A 16,651-nucleotide genomic window follows, 5' to 3' on the forward strand; every position below is an offset into this window, starting at 1 on the left:
ATTATATCATATTATATCATATCGTATTGTATTATATTATAACGCATTGTATTATATCATATCGTATTGTATTATATTACAACGCATTGTACTATATCATATTATAACATATTGTATTGTATTATAACACATTGTATTATATCATATTATAACATATTGTATCATATTGTATTATATTATATTGTATTGTATTACATTACATTAATTATATTATATTACCTTACGTTACCCTACGCTCTGCTACTATAGATTTTACACGATATATTTCTATTATACGTATTCCTTTTATACGATCATCCTGTATTTAAATATATGGCCACATTATCTTTTGGCTTTCCGCTGACGGGTAGAAAGACGCGAGACTCGACAGAACACTGAGTTCCGTAGAAAGGGCGATAAATTCAATTAAACGTCAACTGAATTTTATCGTGTGGGTCTCGCTGAAGGGCGCGACCGACCGCGGCTCGGGGAAAAAAAAAAACAAACCAAAAAACTCGTTAATTCTGCAGGAAAAAAAATAATTGTTGTGAAAGTACTGTGAGTTCTGACTTCTCAGATGCCACTGGGTTTACTCCGTTAAAGAAATAGGGTTTCGAAATTCTATCCCAGCCAAGAGGTGACTCCCCCAGTGTTGAAAAGCACATCTTGGATAATTTTTTAATTATTTGGTAATTTAATGTGCGCTTGAAGAGCACACAGTGATAATTGCACGGATTTACCTGGTTTTGGCTGTCGTAGGACACAGCGTGAGGAGATGGGATTGCTTCTCCGTTCTGCGATACTGTCACCTTCTGAACACTTGAGGTCACCCCCAAGATTTTAATGTCGGTAAACTTCAAGCGGTTTGGATCGGTGTAACCGTCGTGCAAAACCTTTATGTCTAAAACAGTCTAAAGGAAGTAGAAAAAGAAAACGAGTGTTTTACCCATTTTTTTTCCAGCTCACTTCAGGCTTACAATTTTTTCTTCTTCTTCAATTAAAAAAAAAAAAATACATCTCTATGTTGTTATTTATTTTCCAAATGCTGGAGGCTTTGATTTTCCCAGTTCCTCCACCTTGGCAGGGTTCTCCGCTACCAGTGAGGTGCTGAATATTTCCTCTCGTCCCATCGCCCGTTCCTTGGGGGAAGAGACCGACCCCCCTCGCTACATCCTCCTTTCAGGGTGCTGTCGAGAGCGAGGAGGTCTCCCCTCAGCCTCCTCTTCTCCAGCCTGAACACCCCCAGGTCCCTCAGCCGCTCCTCATCAGACGTGTCCTCCAGACCCCTCACAGCTCCATTGCCCTTCTCTGGACACGCTCCAACACCTCAATGTCCTTCGTGTCATGTGAGGGGCCCAAACCTGAACACAGCACTCGAGGTGGGGCCTCACCAGCGCCGAGTACAGGAGGACAATGACTGTCCCAGTCCTGCTGGCCACACTGTTCCTGATACAGGCCAGGATGCCGTTGGCCTTCTTGGCCACCTGGGCACACTGATGGCTCATCTTCAGCCGGCTGTCAGCCAACACCCCCAACTCCCTTTCCACCAGGCAGCTTTCCAACCACTCCTCCCCAAGCCTGTAGCGTCCATGGGGTTGGTGTGACCCATGTGCAGGACCCGGCACTCGGCCTTGTTGAACCTCACACCGTTGGCCTCGGCCCATCGGTCCAACCTGTGCCGATCCCTCAGTAGAGGCTTCCTACCCTCCAGCAGATCGACACTCCCACCCAACTGGGTGTCGTCTGCAATCTTACTGAGGGTGCACTCCATCCCCTTTGCCTAGATCATTGATAAAGATATTAAAGCCCTGGGGAACACCACCTGTGACCGGCCACCAACTGGATTGAACTCCATTCACCACCACTCTCTGGGCACGGTCATCCAGCCAGTTTTTCACCCGGAGAAGGGTACACCCATCCAACCAGTTTCTCACCAAGAATGCTGCGGGGAACAGTGGTGGCGCTCAAAAATTTTTACCGCTAGGGATGCGCAGTCAAAAAAAATTTGGCGACCACAGCTCTACTGGACGCTCATACGTTTATACGCCATTTATTTGAAAGCGCTTTTCTTGGACCTTACTGGGATTCTATTCCAGGTTGGATGTATTTATTTAGTATACAGCCATTTCTTTCTAGTCTGTCCAAGTAAATTTGTGTCCTTTTTGAAATAAAGTGCCATTTTCAGAATGATAAAGGAATTATAACGTCACGGATATAGAACGAATACAGCAATAAGCCAAAATAGGCATCTTCTGAATCCGGCTTCTATTTCTTCTTAACACAGTTTAATCGTATTAATTAATCGCATTACGTTGGAGCCTGGACACAAACCACTCCTAAATTCCTTCCTTTAGAGGAGGAGAATTTGCGGATGGGTGTGTCTGGGATTTTTCCTGTTGAGGTAAAACCCTCACTGATGAAAACCGATGTGCAGACCAAAAAATCTGAACCAACGTCTTTCTTGGAGGTCTGTAGGGTGGGCTGGCCAGCTACTTAATTTAAACACACCTATGTGGAATAACCCCATGGAAGTAAATTAAGTTGCCCCAATGGATTACAAAATTATTTTATCCATCTAGGATATGCATATATTGCTTTTTTTGTGTTTATTTTTAAATCAGTAATTAGAGTAAATCAGTAACCTGCAAAACCTTTCACGATTTGGGTGAGAGCTAGGCCACCGCCGAGGGTTGGTGGCACGCTGGGCTATCGAAACATTTCTTAAAATGCCAAATTAAAACACCTTATTTAGACGCACAACACTAATCACCCTGGGTACGCAAAACCAGCGCGTTATCGCGACATACCCCGTTAGCAGTAAATGACGTCAGCAGGTACGCACCGTCCTCATACGCATCTGTTAAAAAGAAAAAAAAAAAAAGTAAAATGCATTTGGTCTTTGCCTTTATCTTTTTAATTAAATAGAAGAGTTGTTCTGTGTATATAGTAGAGGGATATACATTGTGCAGACTTCCTGCAACGTTCTGGTATGTTAAAAAAAAACCAAACTGGTGCTTATAGTTATTATGAGGTTAGTACACCGTACATGTAAAAGAATTCTAGATATGTCATATCCGAAGATCATTTGAATTTATTAATATACAAGAAATGGGTTAAAGCTTCTCCCTTTATCTATGGTTATTTTCCCCACTGGTTTGAGAAGAAAAATCCGTATTATATATGTTGTCTTAGGTCACAGTTCAATATATGCGAAATATATACTCCATAAATAACAGCTTTATGTTATTATTGTACCACCATTTTACTCATTGGACATTTTATCATTTTTGTTGTTCTACATTTCATCAGTTTCATCATTTTACTGTAATTTTTTTTTTTTTTTTTCTCCCTCCTGGCTCGTGCTCACGCTTCCTGTGCCATGTTGCACAATCGTACAATAATCCCAAAATAAAAATTAACTAAATCGCTAATTAAAAAGTAATGAAAAAAATTAGCAATCCACTCGGCTGAAGAAAGGCAATATTTACGCCTTGTAGACACGGAATTAGTTTAATTTGTCGCGGAAACAGGAAACTTGGTGCTTACCAATGCTCACCCCATCATCCCAGTAAAGCCGACCTTCTGCAAGTTGACTGTCACTCAAAGCGACGGTAAGTGACAACGGATTTTTTCGGCTACGGAGGAAAAAAAAAAAAAAAGAAAAAAAAAGCACATTTTTCTCAGGCAATCACATTTTGTGCTCCTTGAGATTTACGTTATAAACGTTGTGCGCGACGCAATTTATCTCGGTCTTCCCCAATCCCTGGCGTTAACATTTCAAGGAGGCCACAGGGAGGAAACCCCAAAAAAGAGAAGAAAAACTGCCATAAAATTATGGCGCTACCATACATGTCGATTTTCTCAGGACTGCTAACATCTGTACAAAAGGGGGTGATGCTTCCAAGCGTGACGTACATTAAAACAGAAATTTTGAGTTTTCCCAGTTTGAAAATAAGGATTTATTTATTAAAATATATAATGCTCCCCAAAATGCTCTCGCTATGTAATTAATACACGATTTATTTGCCACTAATTATCATCTCCCCTAAAAAAAAAAAGAAAAAAAAACCCTCCCCAAAAAAAGAAGAAATTAAATTTTAATACTTTAGGTCTTTATCATACCTGTGAAATGTCGTAGTAGCGGGGTTTTGCTGAGCAAGGATGTAACCGCCTCGGACATGGAGGTTGATGTGTTCCAAAGGAGATGATAAATTTCTGAATTGGCCCCTAAAGCCAATGTACTTACCATATTTATGATTTAAAAAAAAAAAAAAAAAAAAAAAGAAAAAAAGATAGTCTTTTTGTTGAATTACCCATTTTAAACTTCTCTTTGGGATGAAGGTTTATAAACACATAGGCAAATATTGAGAAAGCTGTCACTGCACATCTTTTTTTAATATATTTTCAAGATTCTAATGTATTAATAATTATAATATATATAATATATTTTAATGTATTTTCAAGATCCAAAACTCTTCGTGTATAAAACAACCGCACAACACCCGACGAATGGAGGGACTTTTAAAGCCTGAGGCCGTAAAATCTGTTTAAAACTTCTGTCCTCCTCCAGTCCATCATTCTTAAAAAAAGAAATTATATGTATCATTGAAGGGTTAAAAAAAAAAAAAAAAAAAAGAAAACATGAAAGCGCGATTACAGATATTATTCCACCTTTTAACTGGTCACGTTGAACCAGATTACATTAAAACAAACTGATCAACATAAAAAAAAAAAAAAAAAATCAGCCACGATGTCATTTTTGACCTTGCTAAAAACTCCTACTGGCCGCGTGTTGGTAAAACAGAGGTGGTGGATTCGCGCTCCACCCCAGCACGCCGCACTCGTGATTAATATTAAAGAAAAAAAGAAATATAATATAGTTTTTAAAATTACTTACTGTGTGGTAATCGTACCAGCGGGCGTTGGGTAGGTAAGCATTCACTGTTACAGCACCCTGGAATTAAACATTTTTGGTTTAAGCCTATTAAAGCCAAAAATTAAAGTTTGAAGTAAGAAGCTCGAGTCAATTCTAATATTTCCATCGATCTCGAATATTTTCCCCCAACTTTTCTAATACTTCACCTTTTCCAGCACAGGGCTGATGAGCAGCGCCGGTCCCCACAGAAATTGTTTGTATATTTCCCACGTCGTTTTGTCTTCCACGAACCTGCGAAGGAACGAGAGAGCGGTCACACCCTCTTTGTGTCAAATTTGCCCCAAACTGTTCCTCGTTGAAGCCTTTTTTCTCAGTAAAACTACCGTTTCCTCGACCAGCAATAGCAGCTCAAGTTTATTACCTATTTATTAATAACAGACAATAATTATTAAAAATTAACGTATTTCATTTACGAAGGTATCAGAATTCCAAATTTAAATTATCAAGAATGTATGAAGATCCTCACGTGAAAACCTTTAGGGAAATACCACCCAATTGTTTAATTTTCATTTCTGCTGCTTCTTCACGCTTGCTGGTCTATTTCTACATGTGTACTAAAACTCATATTTTCTCTATTTAGATCACAAAACTTAAAAATAAATCCATTTTAATTGGCATTAGCAACAGCAAAATGAAGTAGCAGTGCCCCAACTACTTTCTGATTTGTGCTATTTTTATTTTTTTTTTCCCCCACGGCGACTTTGTCGGAAGCAAGTCTCAGATTGGTCAAAATTCGGTCGGGATTCCACGCTGACAATTCAGCGTTTTTTTTAGCGGAAGACAAAGGTTTTTAAATATTATACTTCGTCTTTAATGTTTGGGTATTAAACAGTCTTCTTTTTCAGCGGAAGACAAAATTTTTTAAATATTATACTTCATCTTTAACGTTCGGGTATTAACCAGTCTTCTCTTTTAGCAGAAGACAAAAATTTTTAAATATTATACTTCATCTTTAACGTTCGGGTATTAACCAGTCTTTGACCCCTTCTGACCAGCTACAAAAAAAGGCTCCAAAAAAAATGTCTTTTTTTAAAAAAAAATACCGTTATAAAAACATTTTTCTTTAAAAACTGCTATATGAGTTTAGCCAAAATAAGTTACCTTGCCCTGCAAATGTCTCAAAACGTGTCAAAACCCCTATTTTCTCCCTCTTTTTCTGTTTCTCTGCTTAAAATTTTTGCCCAGCTCTTTTTGCAACAGATGCTCTCGAATTCTGCGTATACCCCAGTACTGGGCAGAACGTTATTTGCTGAATGCCGCTCCGGATGATGAGAACGAGCTTTAAAACTTATATATTGATTAAATTTATAGAGAAGAAAAAAAAAAATCTGGGCATTGCGGGAAACGGAGACCTCGAGCTGCCGCAGCGAGATGACTCCAAACGTGCGTCTTCTCCACCCTTTGCCAGTTTTAAAAGAAAATTCGCGGTAACGGAGGGGAGAACATTTTTTTTTTTTTTTTTAATGAGGATGATGGAAATCCGATGGACTTCAGTGGAAACGCGTTGAAGGAGAAGGAAGAATCACACTTACTCGTGGAGCAGAGGGCGGACGACGGTGCTGCCGTGAGCGTTGGCTTCGTACATCAGCGTGTACAGGTAGGGCAAGAGGGTGTATCTGATATTTAGCACGTGCCTGGAAATGTCTTCGAATGTTGAATTCCAAGCAACGGGATCTTGCCTCTAAGCAAGGGGAAGAAAAAAAAAAAAAGAAAAAAAAAACCACAAAAAAGAGTCTCTCGTTGTTCGAACGGGATAATTTTGTTTGGAAGAGAGAATTTTGTTCGGAAAAGTTAGATCTTGCCTCTAAGCAAGGGAAAAAAAAAAAAAAAAAAAAAAAAAACCAGAAAAAAGAGTCTCTCGTTGTTCGAACGGGATAATTTTGTTTGGAAGAGAGAATTTTGTTCGGAAAAGTTAGATCTTGCCTCTAAGCAAGGGAAAAAAAAAAAAAAAAAAAAAAAAAACCAGAAAAAAGAGTCTCTCGTTGTTCGAACGGGATAATTTTGTTTGGAAGAGAGAATTTTGTTCGGAAAAGTTAGATCTTGCCTCTAAGCAAGGGAAAAAAAAAAAAAAAAAAAAAAAAAACCAGAAAAAAGAGTCTCTCGTTGTTCGAACGGGATAATTTTGTTTGGAAGAGAGAATTTTGTTCGGAAAAGTTAGATCTTGCCTCTAAGCAAGGGAAAAAAAAAAAAAAAAAAAAAAAAAACCAGAAAAAAGAGTCTCTCGTTGTTCGAACGGGATAATTTTGTTTGGAAGAGAGAATTTTGTTCGGAAAAGTTAGATCTTGCCTCTAAGCAAGGGAAAAAAAAAAAAAAAAAAAAAAAAAACCAGAAAAAAGAGTCTCTCGTTGTTCGAACGGGATAATTTTGTTTGGAAGAGAGAATTTTGTTCGGAAAAGTTAGATCTTGCCTCTAAGCAAGGGAAAAAAAAAAAAAAAAAAAAAAAGAGTCTCTCGTTGTTGGAATGGGATAATTTTGTTTGGAAGAGATGGGGGGGGAAAAGACCACATTTCGCATCTTTTTTTGTTTTGTCTTATACATCACCCATAAATTCATATCATTTAGCGGCAGTAAACGTCAAACGCCTCAAAATCGAGCGAGCGAAGCACAGCTGAGGAGATCTGGGTGGACCCTTGAGAATTCCTTGTTCTCCTCTAAATTTGGGTACCTTCATTTATTTTTTCAGGTCTTTAATAAAGGACAAATAGCTCTGCTCCGGAGACCTAAAGCTCTAACGAGGATACAAATGCTGGTTCCCTAATTGCCGTTTTCCCAGTTATTTTATTTTACAGCTTTCTATTATAATAGCCCGCAGACTATAGTCCCGCATTTAGACAGTTATTTTCATTTATTCTTAAAAAAACCCACAATACTTTATGACAGGAGGCGGGCGAAGTGCAGGAATTTTAGATACTCAGGAATCTCATTCCACTGTTCCCTTTTCTAATTTGCTGGAAAGCGATGAACCATTGGGGATGACAATACTGAGGTCAGTTTTGCCCCTTTAAAATGTGTACGGCCATAAAAGTGATTATTTTAGGCTCCTAAGTGTGGTATGTTGAAATAAAAAGCACAAAAAAAAAAGAACTATTTTAGTCTTGTGTCTTGTAGAGTTGGTATGTTTGGTAGCAGTGGAACATGTGAGTAGGAAATATTTTCTTCTTCTAGATGTGGTGTGTTTACCAAAAAACGGCATATATGGGGAATTTAAAAAAAAAAAAAAAGTAGGAAATGGGGAAAATGTGGGAAATAAAAAAACTCAGTCGAAGCAAATGTCGAAGATACCCACCATGGATCCTTTCCCGTTGTGATTCCTCGAATACGGGTAAAAGGCACCCAGCTCCATCCATCGAGCACACAGCTCGTACTCCGAGTCCCCGAAGAAGCCGCAGATATCTGCTCCTGTCTGAAAATTAAAATAAAAATAAAAATATATAAATCCAACGGCAATACTACACATTTTTGTTAGTAAAGATAAGTGAAATAGGAGGCAATAAATTGGGAGCTTACATAAGATATTCCAAAGAGACTGAACTCCATCATACCTGCAAGGAAAAAAAAAAAAAATAAAATTCAATAATAATAACTGCGCTTTACGATGAGGGTTGTGTAGATCGGGCAACTCAAAATGAGAAAAAGTAAAGAATTTCCAGAATTCCCCCAGGAAATGTGGTTCTTAAGAAGCAAAGCAGCAGATTTCAGGCACCAGGGAGAGGATGATGTGAAGGTGACAGGGGATGAATTTGAGGACAATGTGGTGCTCAAACCCACGCAATCAAACCCAATTCCTGTAGAAACCATAAGGACTTTCTTAACAGGTGATAAGAAGAAAAGAGGTCAAGAAGAAATTGGCTGTAAATTCTGATTGCTCAACTGAGTGGACCATTTTAGCTAAAAAAAATGTAATTATTAGGAAGGAAACCAAGAAGAACCGTGGAATAAATTGGTCATAGGTTGCGTCGGCGTACCGATGATGGATTTATCAAGCTGATTCCAGGCTGCGGTGTTGTCCCCCAGCCAATGTCCTGACCATTTCCCACTGCTGGGGTAGGTTGAACGGGTGACGATGATTCCTCGCTCCTTTGTGAGATTCCGCAAAGCGCTGGGATTACATGTGGGAGCAGAAACCAACGGGATGAGAACTATGATAATTGTAAAAGGTCTTACGCACGACTCCAAAAATAAAATTGGTGGTTCATATTTCTGCAGGAAAGCGCTGCTGTGCTGTCCTTGTGAGCACAAGCAGCTGCAAACCCAATCGAGATGTGTTTTTTATTGGAATTATTTTATTGGGCCGAGGCCAACGGTGTGAGGTTCAACAAGGCCGAGTGCCGGGTCCTGCACATGGGTCACACCAACCCCATGGACGCTACAGGCTTGGGGAGGAGTGGTTGGAAAGCTGCCTGGTGGAAAGGGAGTTGGGGGTGTTGGCTGACAGCCGGCTGAAGATGAGCCATCAGTGTGCCCAGGTGGCCAAGAAGGCCAACGGCATCCTGGCCTGTATCAGGAACAGTGTGGCCAGCAGGACTGGGACAGTGATTGTCCTCCTGTACTCAGCACTGGTGAGGCCCCACCTCAAGTGTTGTGTTCAGGTTTGGGCCCCTCACGACAAGAAGGACATTGAGGTGTTGGAGCGTGTCCAGAGAAGGGCAACGGAGCTGTGAGGGGTCTGGAGGACACGTCTGATGAGGAGCGGCTGAGGGACCTGGGGGTGTTCAGGCTGGAGAAGAGGAGGCTGAGGGGAGACCTCCTCGCTCTCGACAGCACCCTGAAAGGAGGATGTAGCGAGGGGGGTCGGTCTCTTCCCCCAAGGAACGGGCGATGGGATGAGAGGAAATATTCAGCACCTCACTGGTAGCAGAGAAGCCTGCCAAGGTGGAGGAACTGGGAAAATCAAAGCCTCCAGCATTTGGAAAATAAATAACAACATAGAGATGTATTTTTTTTTTTTTAATTGAAGAAGAAGAAAAAATTGTAAGCCTGAAGTGAGCTGGGCGGGTTAGCGGTGGGTTCGGCAGCATTGGGTCGATGGTTGGACTTGCTGATCTCAAAGGTCCCTTCCAACCTTATTATTATTATAATAAGGATCTCATCAATGCTTATCAATACTCAAAGGGAGGGTGCCAGGGGGATGGGACCAGTACTTTTTCAGCGGTGCCCAGCGATGGACAAGAGGGAACGGGCACAAACGTGACCGTAGGAAGTTCCATCTCAACCTGAGGAGGGCCTTCTCTCCCGTGAGGGTGGCAGAGCAGTGGCACAGGCTGCCCAGAGAGGTGGGGGAGTCTCCCCCTCTGGAGCCATCCCAAACCCGCCTGGACGCCGTCCTGTGCCACTGCTGGAGGTGCCCCTGCTCTGCTGGGGCGGTTGGACTAGATGATCTCCAGAGGTCCCTTCCAACCCTGACCAGTCTGGGGTTCTGTAATTGCTTTGGATTGATTAATCAAAGTGTTCGGAACCGTTCTCTGCTGTGCCTTGTAAGGGACAGAAGGGTGTTTTCGGGGTGGGATTATTCCGATTTTTCTGAGTCGAAGAACTGAAGCTATTCAGGTGAAAAGAAAAATTATGAGGGGAAAAAAAAATATGATTTCTGGCGAATAAACTCCTGAAGCATTTCGTCATGAGAATACAGACATTGACTACTAATGTGCGATGAGTTTTAGAAAGAGTGGAGAATAAAAAAAAAAAAAAAGGCAACTTACTCGAGCGTAGGTTTTGTTTGTGACCATCCATAAAGGTTGTGGACATCGTAGTGTCTGACGGGGGAACCATCTGGGAGATATTGTTGACCTTCCATGCACAGCGTTTTGAAAGCCAGTCCCTCTGATCTGGACCCTAACTCTATGGGGAAGGGAGTGAAGACACTTGGATTTTAACACTTCGCGTCCAGTAAGAATTTTAATGAGTTACTTTTTTTTTATATATATTTATTAATTTGCGTAATCTTGATTGGCGTTCACTTCCTTTTAAGTGTTTATGGGCTCATTTATTTCATTTTAATTAAAACAGCATTTTAGGTTTTCTGAGGTTGGCTTTCAGAAACTTAGGGAACGCCGAATTTTGACTTCATAAATTCAGGAAGTTCCGAAATTCCGGATTCTGTGTAACTATCTGGGTCTGCAAGAGCAGCAGTACCCTCAATTATAGATGCTCTTACTGGAGAGGATCAAAGAGTAAAAGAATATGTCGTAACTCAGAAAATATTGCAAACCTTTATAAATACTACCATACCAGCCACATACACAGAAAACTTGGGGGGAAAACCTGTTTCTGAGTACTCTGAGAAATGATATTTAAACACATCAGGAAGCAGCAGAAGTGTTCTGATAAAGCATTAGTGAGTTACTGCCAATTAGTACCACTCTACACCAGTACTCGAGTAAAGCCCCTGATACGAAGGGCGAGTATTTCAAGACCATTCCTCAAATTAGGCCTCATAATTTTACAAATAATTATTATTAAATCAGAGGAGGCACAAGGATATTTTTGCAAGTTTTAGTCATTAGTTCCATTTTTCCTCTGGGAAAACGATGCAAAACCCTGAAAGCCATATTCTTGACCGTGTCGGAAGTAAATTCCCTATAGAAAATTGATACCAAAATCCAGCAAAAAAAAAAAAAAAAAAGAAAAATTATCTTAACTTTCAGAAGTGCCACGTAGTCATTGTTCTCCCCAACAAAGACGGACGTTAAGAACGTCGACCATCTCCAAGAATTGGGTGACTTTCTCTCAGGGCTACCAAATTTCAGGCAGTTATGCCACACGTAGCGTATAAGAAGTTCTATACAAATCGGAGCGACCCAAAATATTTAAATTGTTTGCCGCGACCATCAGACTTACGGGGTACGTATGGCGGAAAGTTCAGCTCTTGGTTTCTACAGCCGCTGACGGAGCCATGAACAAAGCTTGAAGGTTCGTTCATGTCCTGAAAACACAAAGCAGAATGCCAGATGAACGGAGTTTCTCTTAAATTCGGGCAACCGGTTCCTCTCAGCTATTTTAGCTTTCCCCCCCCTCACTCACCCAGTAAATAAAACAAACGGGAAGAAAAACCTCAGATTTTTCAGAACCGCCCATTGCGTTTACTTTTTTTTTTTTAAATCAGTATAAAACAACGGTTCGACAGATAAATTTTTCTGGCAAGCAATTCCCTTCATAGACAGGTTGGGAATATCTCATTTCCCAGAGGGTAAAGCATCGAATTCATAGAGATTAACCAAAGGCAGAAGCTTCGTTTTTAAGAACTTCTTATTTATCGCTCATATTTCCTGCAAAGGGAAGTTTTTTCCTTTGTGTAAAATTGAAACCAATAAAGAAAACAGAGCTACAGATCCGCAAATTACTAAAATCTCTGAACTTCGTAACGGTGGCTCCTGTTTCTAGATGTTTTGGGGGGTTCTAGAGGAATATATTAGTATTTAAGAGATTCTACAGCTATTGCGAGTCCACTTCATTTAAGAAGCAAAGTAAACCTGTTGTTCATCTCATTTTGTCTCACACAAGTAATAATGGTAAAAAAAATAGTCTCTCATGGGGGGGAAAAAAAAAAATAAAAAAAAGGACTTTAGGAAGTTTTAGAAGAACACCACCACTGCGAAAGAGCCGCTAGATGGGTGAAAAGTTTATAACGAGGATCTGAGAAAGTAAGATTTTTTCAACAGGCAAAATAAAAAGAAGAAATAATGTTGACAAGAAGGATTTTTGAATTTCAGACGACCATTCATGACATTTAGCGTTAAACGCCCGTGTCCCTCCTCCCTTGGCGGCATCGAGACATCATTGGGTTTTGAGGTGTTGAGAACCAACCTCAGGTTGAAAAGATGCAGCAAAACCTGAGGTGGAATAATTTTTTGACACTTACGATCCATAGACCATCAAACTTCAAGCTTCTCGATGCGTTGTGTGGATTGTTGTAGACTTCGGTGATTTCTCTCGTCCACCATTCCGTTGTGGAATTGCGGAAGAAATCTGGAAAAGCTGTATACGCTCGGTAGAGCTGTAGAAGTAGTAAAAACAACAACAAAAAAATAATGAATAAAGCATAGACACAGGACTGAAAGTATCCCACTGCTAAAACGTTGGAATTTGTTCTTAAATAATTCACGGCTTTGCTACAGTTTTTAGATGTTCTGGCAGAAAGGCTCTACCGTTACTGCAGCTCACACTGATGTTAGAGTTTTTTGATGTTCTGGTAAAAAAAAAAAGGTTACTTTCTGCATCCGACTTCTTAGATTGACATTTTCCAGCCAGTTCACTGCTATAATTCTTAACGGATTTGCTGCTTCTTCTCTACTTGTGTCAGTCACCCCAAAAATATCGACATTTACCTCCACCTGGGTGTCCCAATCCAGCGAGTCATTAACTTCTACGTTGGGAAAATCCGGCCAGACCTAGTAGGAGGAAGGAGACGTTAAAAGAATTGAATTAAACCAGATTTAAAAAATTAAGTATTAACAGCAACAAAGCTTCTTGTTCGCTTTTTCCGACGGCGACGCAAACTGAAGACATTTCCATTTGTAGCACTCAACGAGTCAACCAAGTTTGGGAATGGACGCCATGTTTGAAGTCTTCTCCCCGACGTCTAACCTGGCATGATGCTTATTTGGGGTAAAATAATCAGCTTTTTAAGAACAGTACCTTTGCGTAGATAATGTCATTGGTATTGGGCCATTTTATGAAGACGTCCTTCTCCAAACCTCTCGTGAAGGCGGGGTAATCGGTTTCATTACCAGATATGGCTGGATCCTAAAAATTAAAGATAACACAATTTTGCTTGTCTGTTCAAAAGACAAGTGCAGAAGCGTTGTCAAATGCGTTCTGTATTCTGCAATGAGATGCTGTAATTTAAAACGGGAATTCGACGCTCACCAGGATTGGGATAAACCTCATCCCTTCACTTCGTATTTTATCAATGAGAGCCGGTAATCCAGCGAAGCGTGGGTTCAGGGTGAAGTCCAGTTGCCGTTCCATGTAATCAATATCTGCATACTGGACATCCTACAGTTCACACACACAGAGAAAAAAAAATAAAGTGCTTTTTTTTTTTTTTTCTAGTCATTTCCTGAGTGACATCATCCATCAGCAAATTCGTCACCCGTCTGCAAAATTGGGCAAACTACTGCTTTTTTTTTTTTTTTTTTAATATTTAAAATTGGAATCTGCTGCGGCTTAAAAGCTCAGGTTATCAGACGAACACGCTTCCACAACCTATTCAGCTTTCACCGTCGTATTTATTCTGAAAGGAGAAATTCAAGGGGAAAAAAAAAAAGTGGTCCTGGATTATTCCATATGCATAAATATATGTCGATATATACATTGTCTGTGTACATGTTACTGCACGCCGCCCTGCAACAAGGGAATCGGTTGCTCCATACAGAAACAATTTGACGTTAATGACCTCTAAAATGAAAGCCATGCCTAATTGAGGTATAATTTTGTTAAGTCTAAAGCTTTTGCAACTTTTTCCGAAAACAAGCCACGCCAAAAAGTAGCTTTCTCAGCACTTTTCTCAGCCAACGAATCACGAAGTTGCTTTCTTTTCTTTCCTTGTGAAGCGCACGGAAAAGTTGAACGATGGCATTAATCACAGCATTTCTTTATACTGTTTTAAATCAGACAATACCCCCGAAGCCAAAAATTCAAGCGCCGTCACAAGCTTTAATGACTCTCAACGTACGTGGGGTATCATGGCTGCTTTCATGTCGTCCACCAAATTGGCAATTTCGGTGTCGTTTTCATATCCATAGCGGCATAACTGGAATCCCAGTGCCCAGTAAGGTGGCATGACCGGTCGCCCGACCAGCTAAAAATGAAAATGCAAATAATGAAAAAACAGAATGAAAGGAAGCAAAGCGAAACAAATTAAAAAAAAAAAATTAAAAAAAGCAAAGCACACCAAAACAACAGCAACAAAAAAACCCAACCCAACCCAACCGCTTTGAATTTGCAACAGGAGAATCGTACCGCGGTGTATTCCTGCACGACGAGCTCCGGTGTTGGGCCCAAAACCATGTAAAAGTCCAGAATTCCCCCAATTGTGCGATAGGTCAGAGCAGGTGTGGGCTGGAAGGTCACATCTAAAAAACACAGGCAGTGCAAGAAGGGTAAGGCAAAAACTGACCATTGAAGTAAAACACTTTGAGAAAATACAGTGAATTTTTATTTTTTTTTATTATTTTTTTTTTTTTTACCCATTGCGTTGCTGTTAAGCAAGAGAACTCCGTGGGCGTTGCCATCCTCTTCAAGACCCATGTAGAACGGCTGGAAACCATAGGAATTCAACTTGTACTGCGAAAGAAATTAAGTATTTTCTATTGGAAAGACATCGCAAGCGCTCGGTTATTTGCGTCTACCAATAAGTTATCCATTAAAAACGAGAAGGTTAATAAATGATCAGAGACACAACTGCCCAGCACGCAACGAAGAATGTTGCCTATTGGACGTCCAACGGTAAATGTTGAGCAGGAGCGACGATTTTCAGCTTCAAATGGGTCAATCGGTTCCCGATTGCGTAAGGCAGGGAGGGACGAAAACGTAGTTCTAGATTTAAAAGCTGCGAATATGACATCGCTTCCCTAGGAGAACGCTTTCTCTTCTTTTCAAGTATTTCCAGGAAGCCTTTATCATCAGGACAAGCCGGTGACTTTCTCTCCTTTTTCATTTACTTGAAATGTTTCAAGTTTACAACTTGTAGCTATAATAAGGCACCGCTGTTCCGTGACCAATCCCTTGCGAATTGCCGTTATTTCTGTTCCGTGAAAACCAATACCTGGGCGTGCTCGAAGGTAAAAACCTTTTCATTTGACTCTGTAAGTCCTTATTGAATCCCAAAGTTGTGGGACATTGCCTAGGTCTGACCCAGGAGAAAAGATCATAGAATCGTAGAATAGTTTGGATTGGAAGGGACAGTTCTAGTCATCCAGGGCCATCTAGTCCCACCTCCCTGCTCTGGGAAGGGACACCTTCCACTAGCGGAGGTTACTCCAAGCCCCGTCCAACCTGGCCTTGAACACCTCTAGGCATGGGGCAGCCACAGCTCCTCTGGGCCCACCACCAGTGTCCCACCACCCTCACGGTCAACGATTTCTTCCTCAGGTCTCATCTCAATCTCATGTCTTCCAGTTTGAAGCCATCACCCCTCGTCCCATGGCTCCCCTCCCTGATCCAGAGTTCCTCCCCAGCTCTCCTGGAGCCCCTTTAGGCACTGGAAGGGACTCTGAGGTCCGTGTGGAGCCTTCTCTTCTCCAGGCTCAACCCCCACAACTCTCCCAGCCTGTCCTCCCAGCAGAGGGGCTCCAGCCCTCGGTGGTGTCCTCTGGCCCCACTCCAACAGCTCCGTGTCCTTCTGCTGTTGGGACCCCCCGAGCTGGAGGCAGCACTGCAGGGGGGTCTCCCCAGAGCAGAGCGCAGCAGAGGGGCACAATCCCCCCCTCGCCCTGCTGGCCACGCTGCTGGGGGTGCAGCCTGGGATGACAGTGACTTTCTGGGCCACCAGCGCCCATTGCCGACTCGTGGTGAGCTTCTCACCCACCAACACCTCCGAGTCCTTCTCCTCAAGGCTGCTCTCCAGCCATTCTCCACCCAACCTTTATGTGTGCCAGGGGTTGCCCCAGCCCATGTGCAGGATTGGGTATCTCCATGGTCAATCAACACGGGTTGACACAAAGCAAAAAAAAACAGAAATTCCAGGGGGGAAAAAAGCAAAATGGGGATTTTTTTTTTCCCCCCTTCCCCCCGCCT

General features: G+C 41.4%; 1 protein-coding gene across 1 annotated transcript in view; it reads right to left on the reverse strand.

Annotated features, from left to right (window-relative positions):
• Positions 1-16,651, reverse strand: part of LOC104289447 (maltase-glucoamylase, intestinal-like) — a 47,740-nt gene that overhangs the window by 779 nt on the left and 30,310 nt on the right. Inside the window, 20 exon segments of the mRNA XM_009888384.1 lie at positions 720-890; positions 2,787-2,836; positions 3,526-3,614; positions 4,102-4,227; positions 4,878-4,933; positions 5,062-5,146; positions 6,448-6,596; positions 8,202-8,318; positions 8,423-8,457; positions 8,881-9,014; positions 10,615-10,753; positions 11,753-11,837; positions 12,774-12,908; positions 13,240-13,302; positions 13,550-13,657; positions 13,781-13,909; positions 14,589-14,714; positions 14,876-14,988; positions 15,103-15,199; positions 15,265-15,344. Coding sequence (XP_009886686.1) covers positions 720-890; positions 2,787-2,836; positions 3,526-3,614; positions 4,102-4,227; positions 4,878-4,933; positions 5,062-5,146; positions 6,448-6,596; positions 8,202-8,318; positions 8,423-8,457; positions 8,881-9,014; positions 10,615-10,753; positions 11,753-11,837; positions 12,774-12,908; positions 13,240-13,302; positions 13,550-13,657; positions 13,781-13,909; positions 14,589-14,714; positions 14,876-14,988; positions 15,103-15,199; positions 15,265-15,344 — 2,087 coding nt within the window.

The sequence above is a fragment of the Charadrius vociferus genome, unplaced genomic scaffold (genome assembly GCF_000708025.1).
Source record: "Charadrius vociferus isolate BGI_N301 unplaced genomic scaffold, ASM70802v2 scaffold817, whole genome shotgun sequence".
In the NCBI taxonomy this organism is placed as follows: domain Eukaryota; kingdom Metazoa; phylum Chordata; class Aves; order Charadriiformes; family Charadriidae; genus Charadrius; species Charadrius vociferus.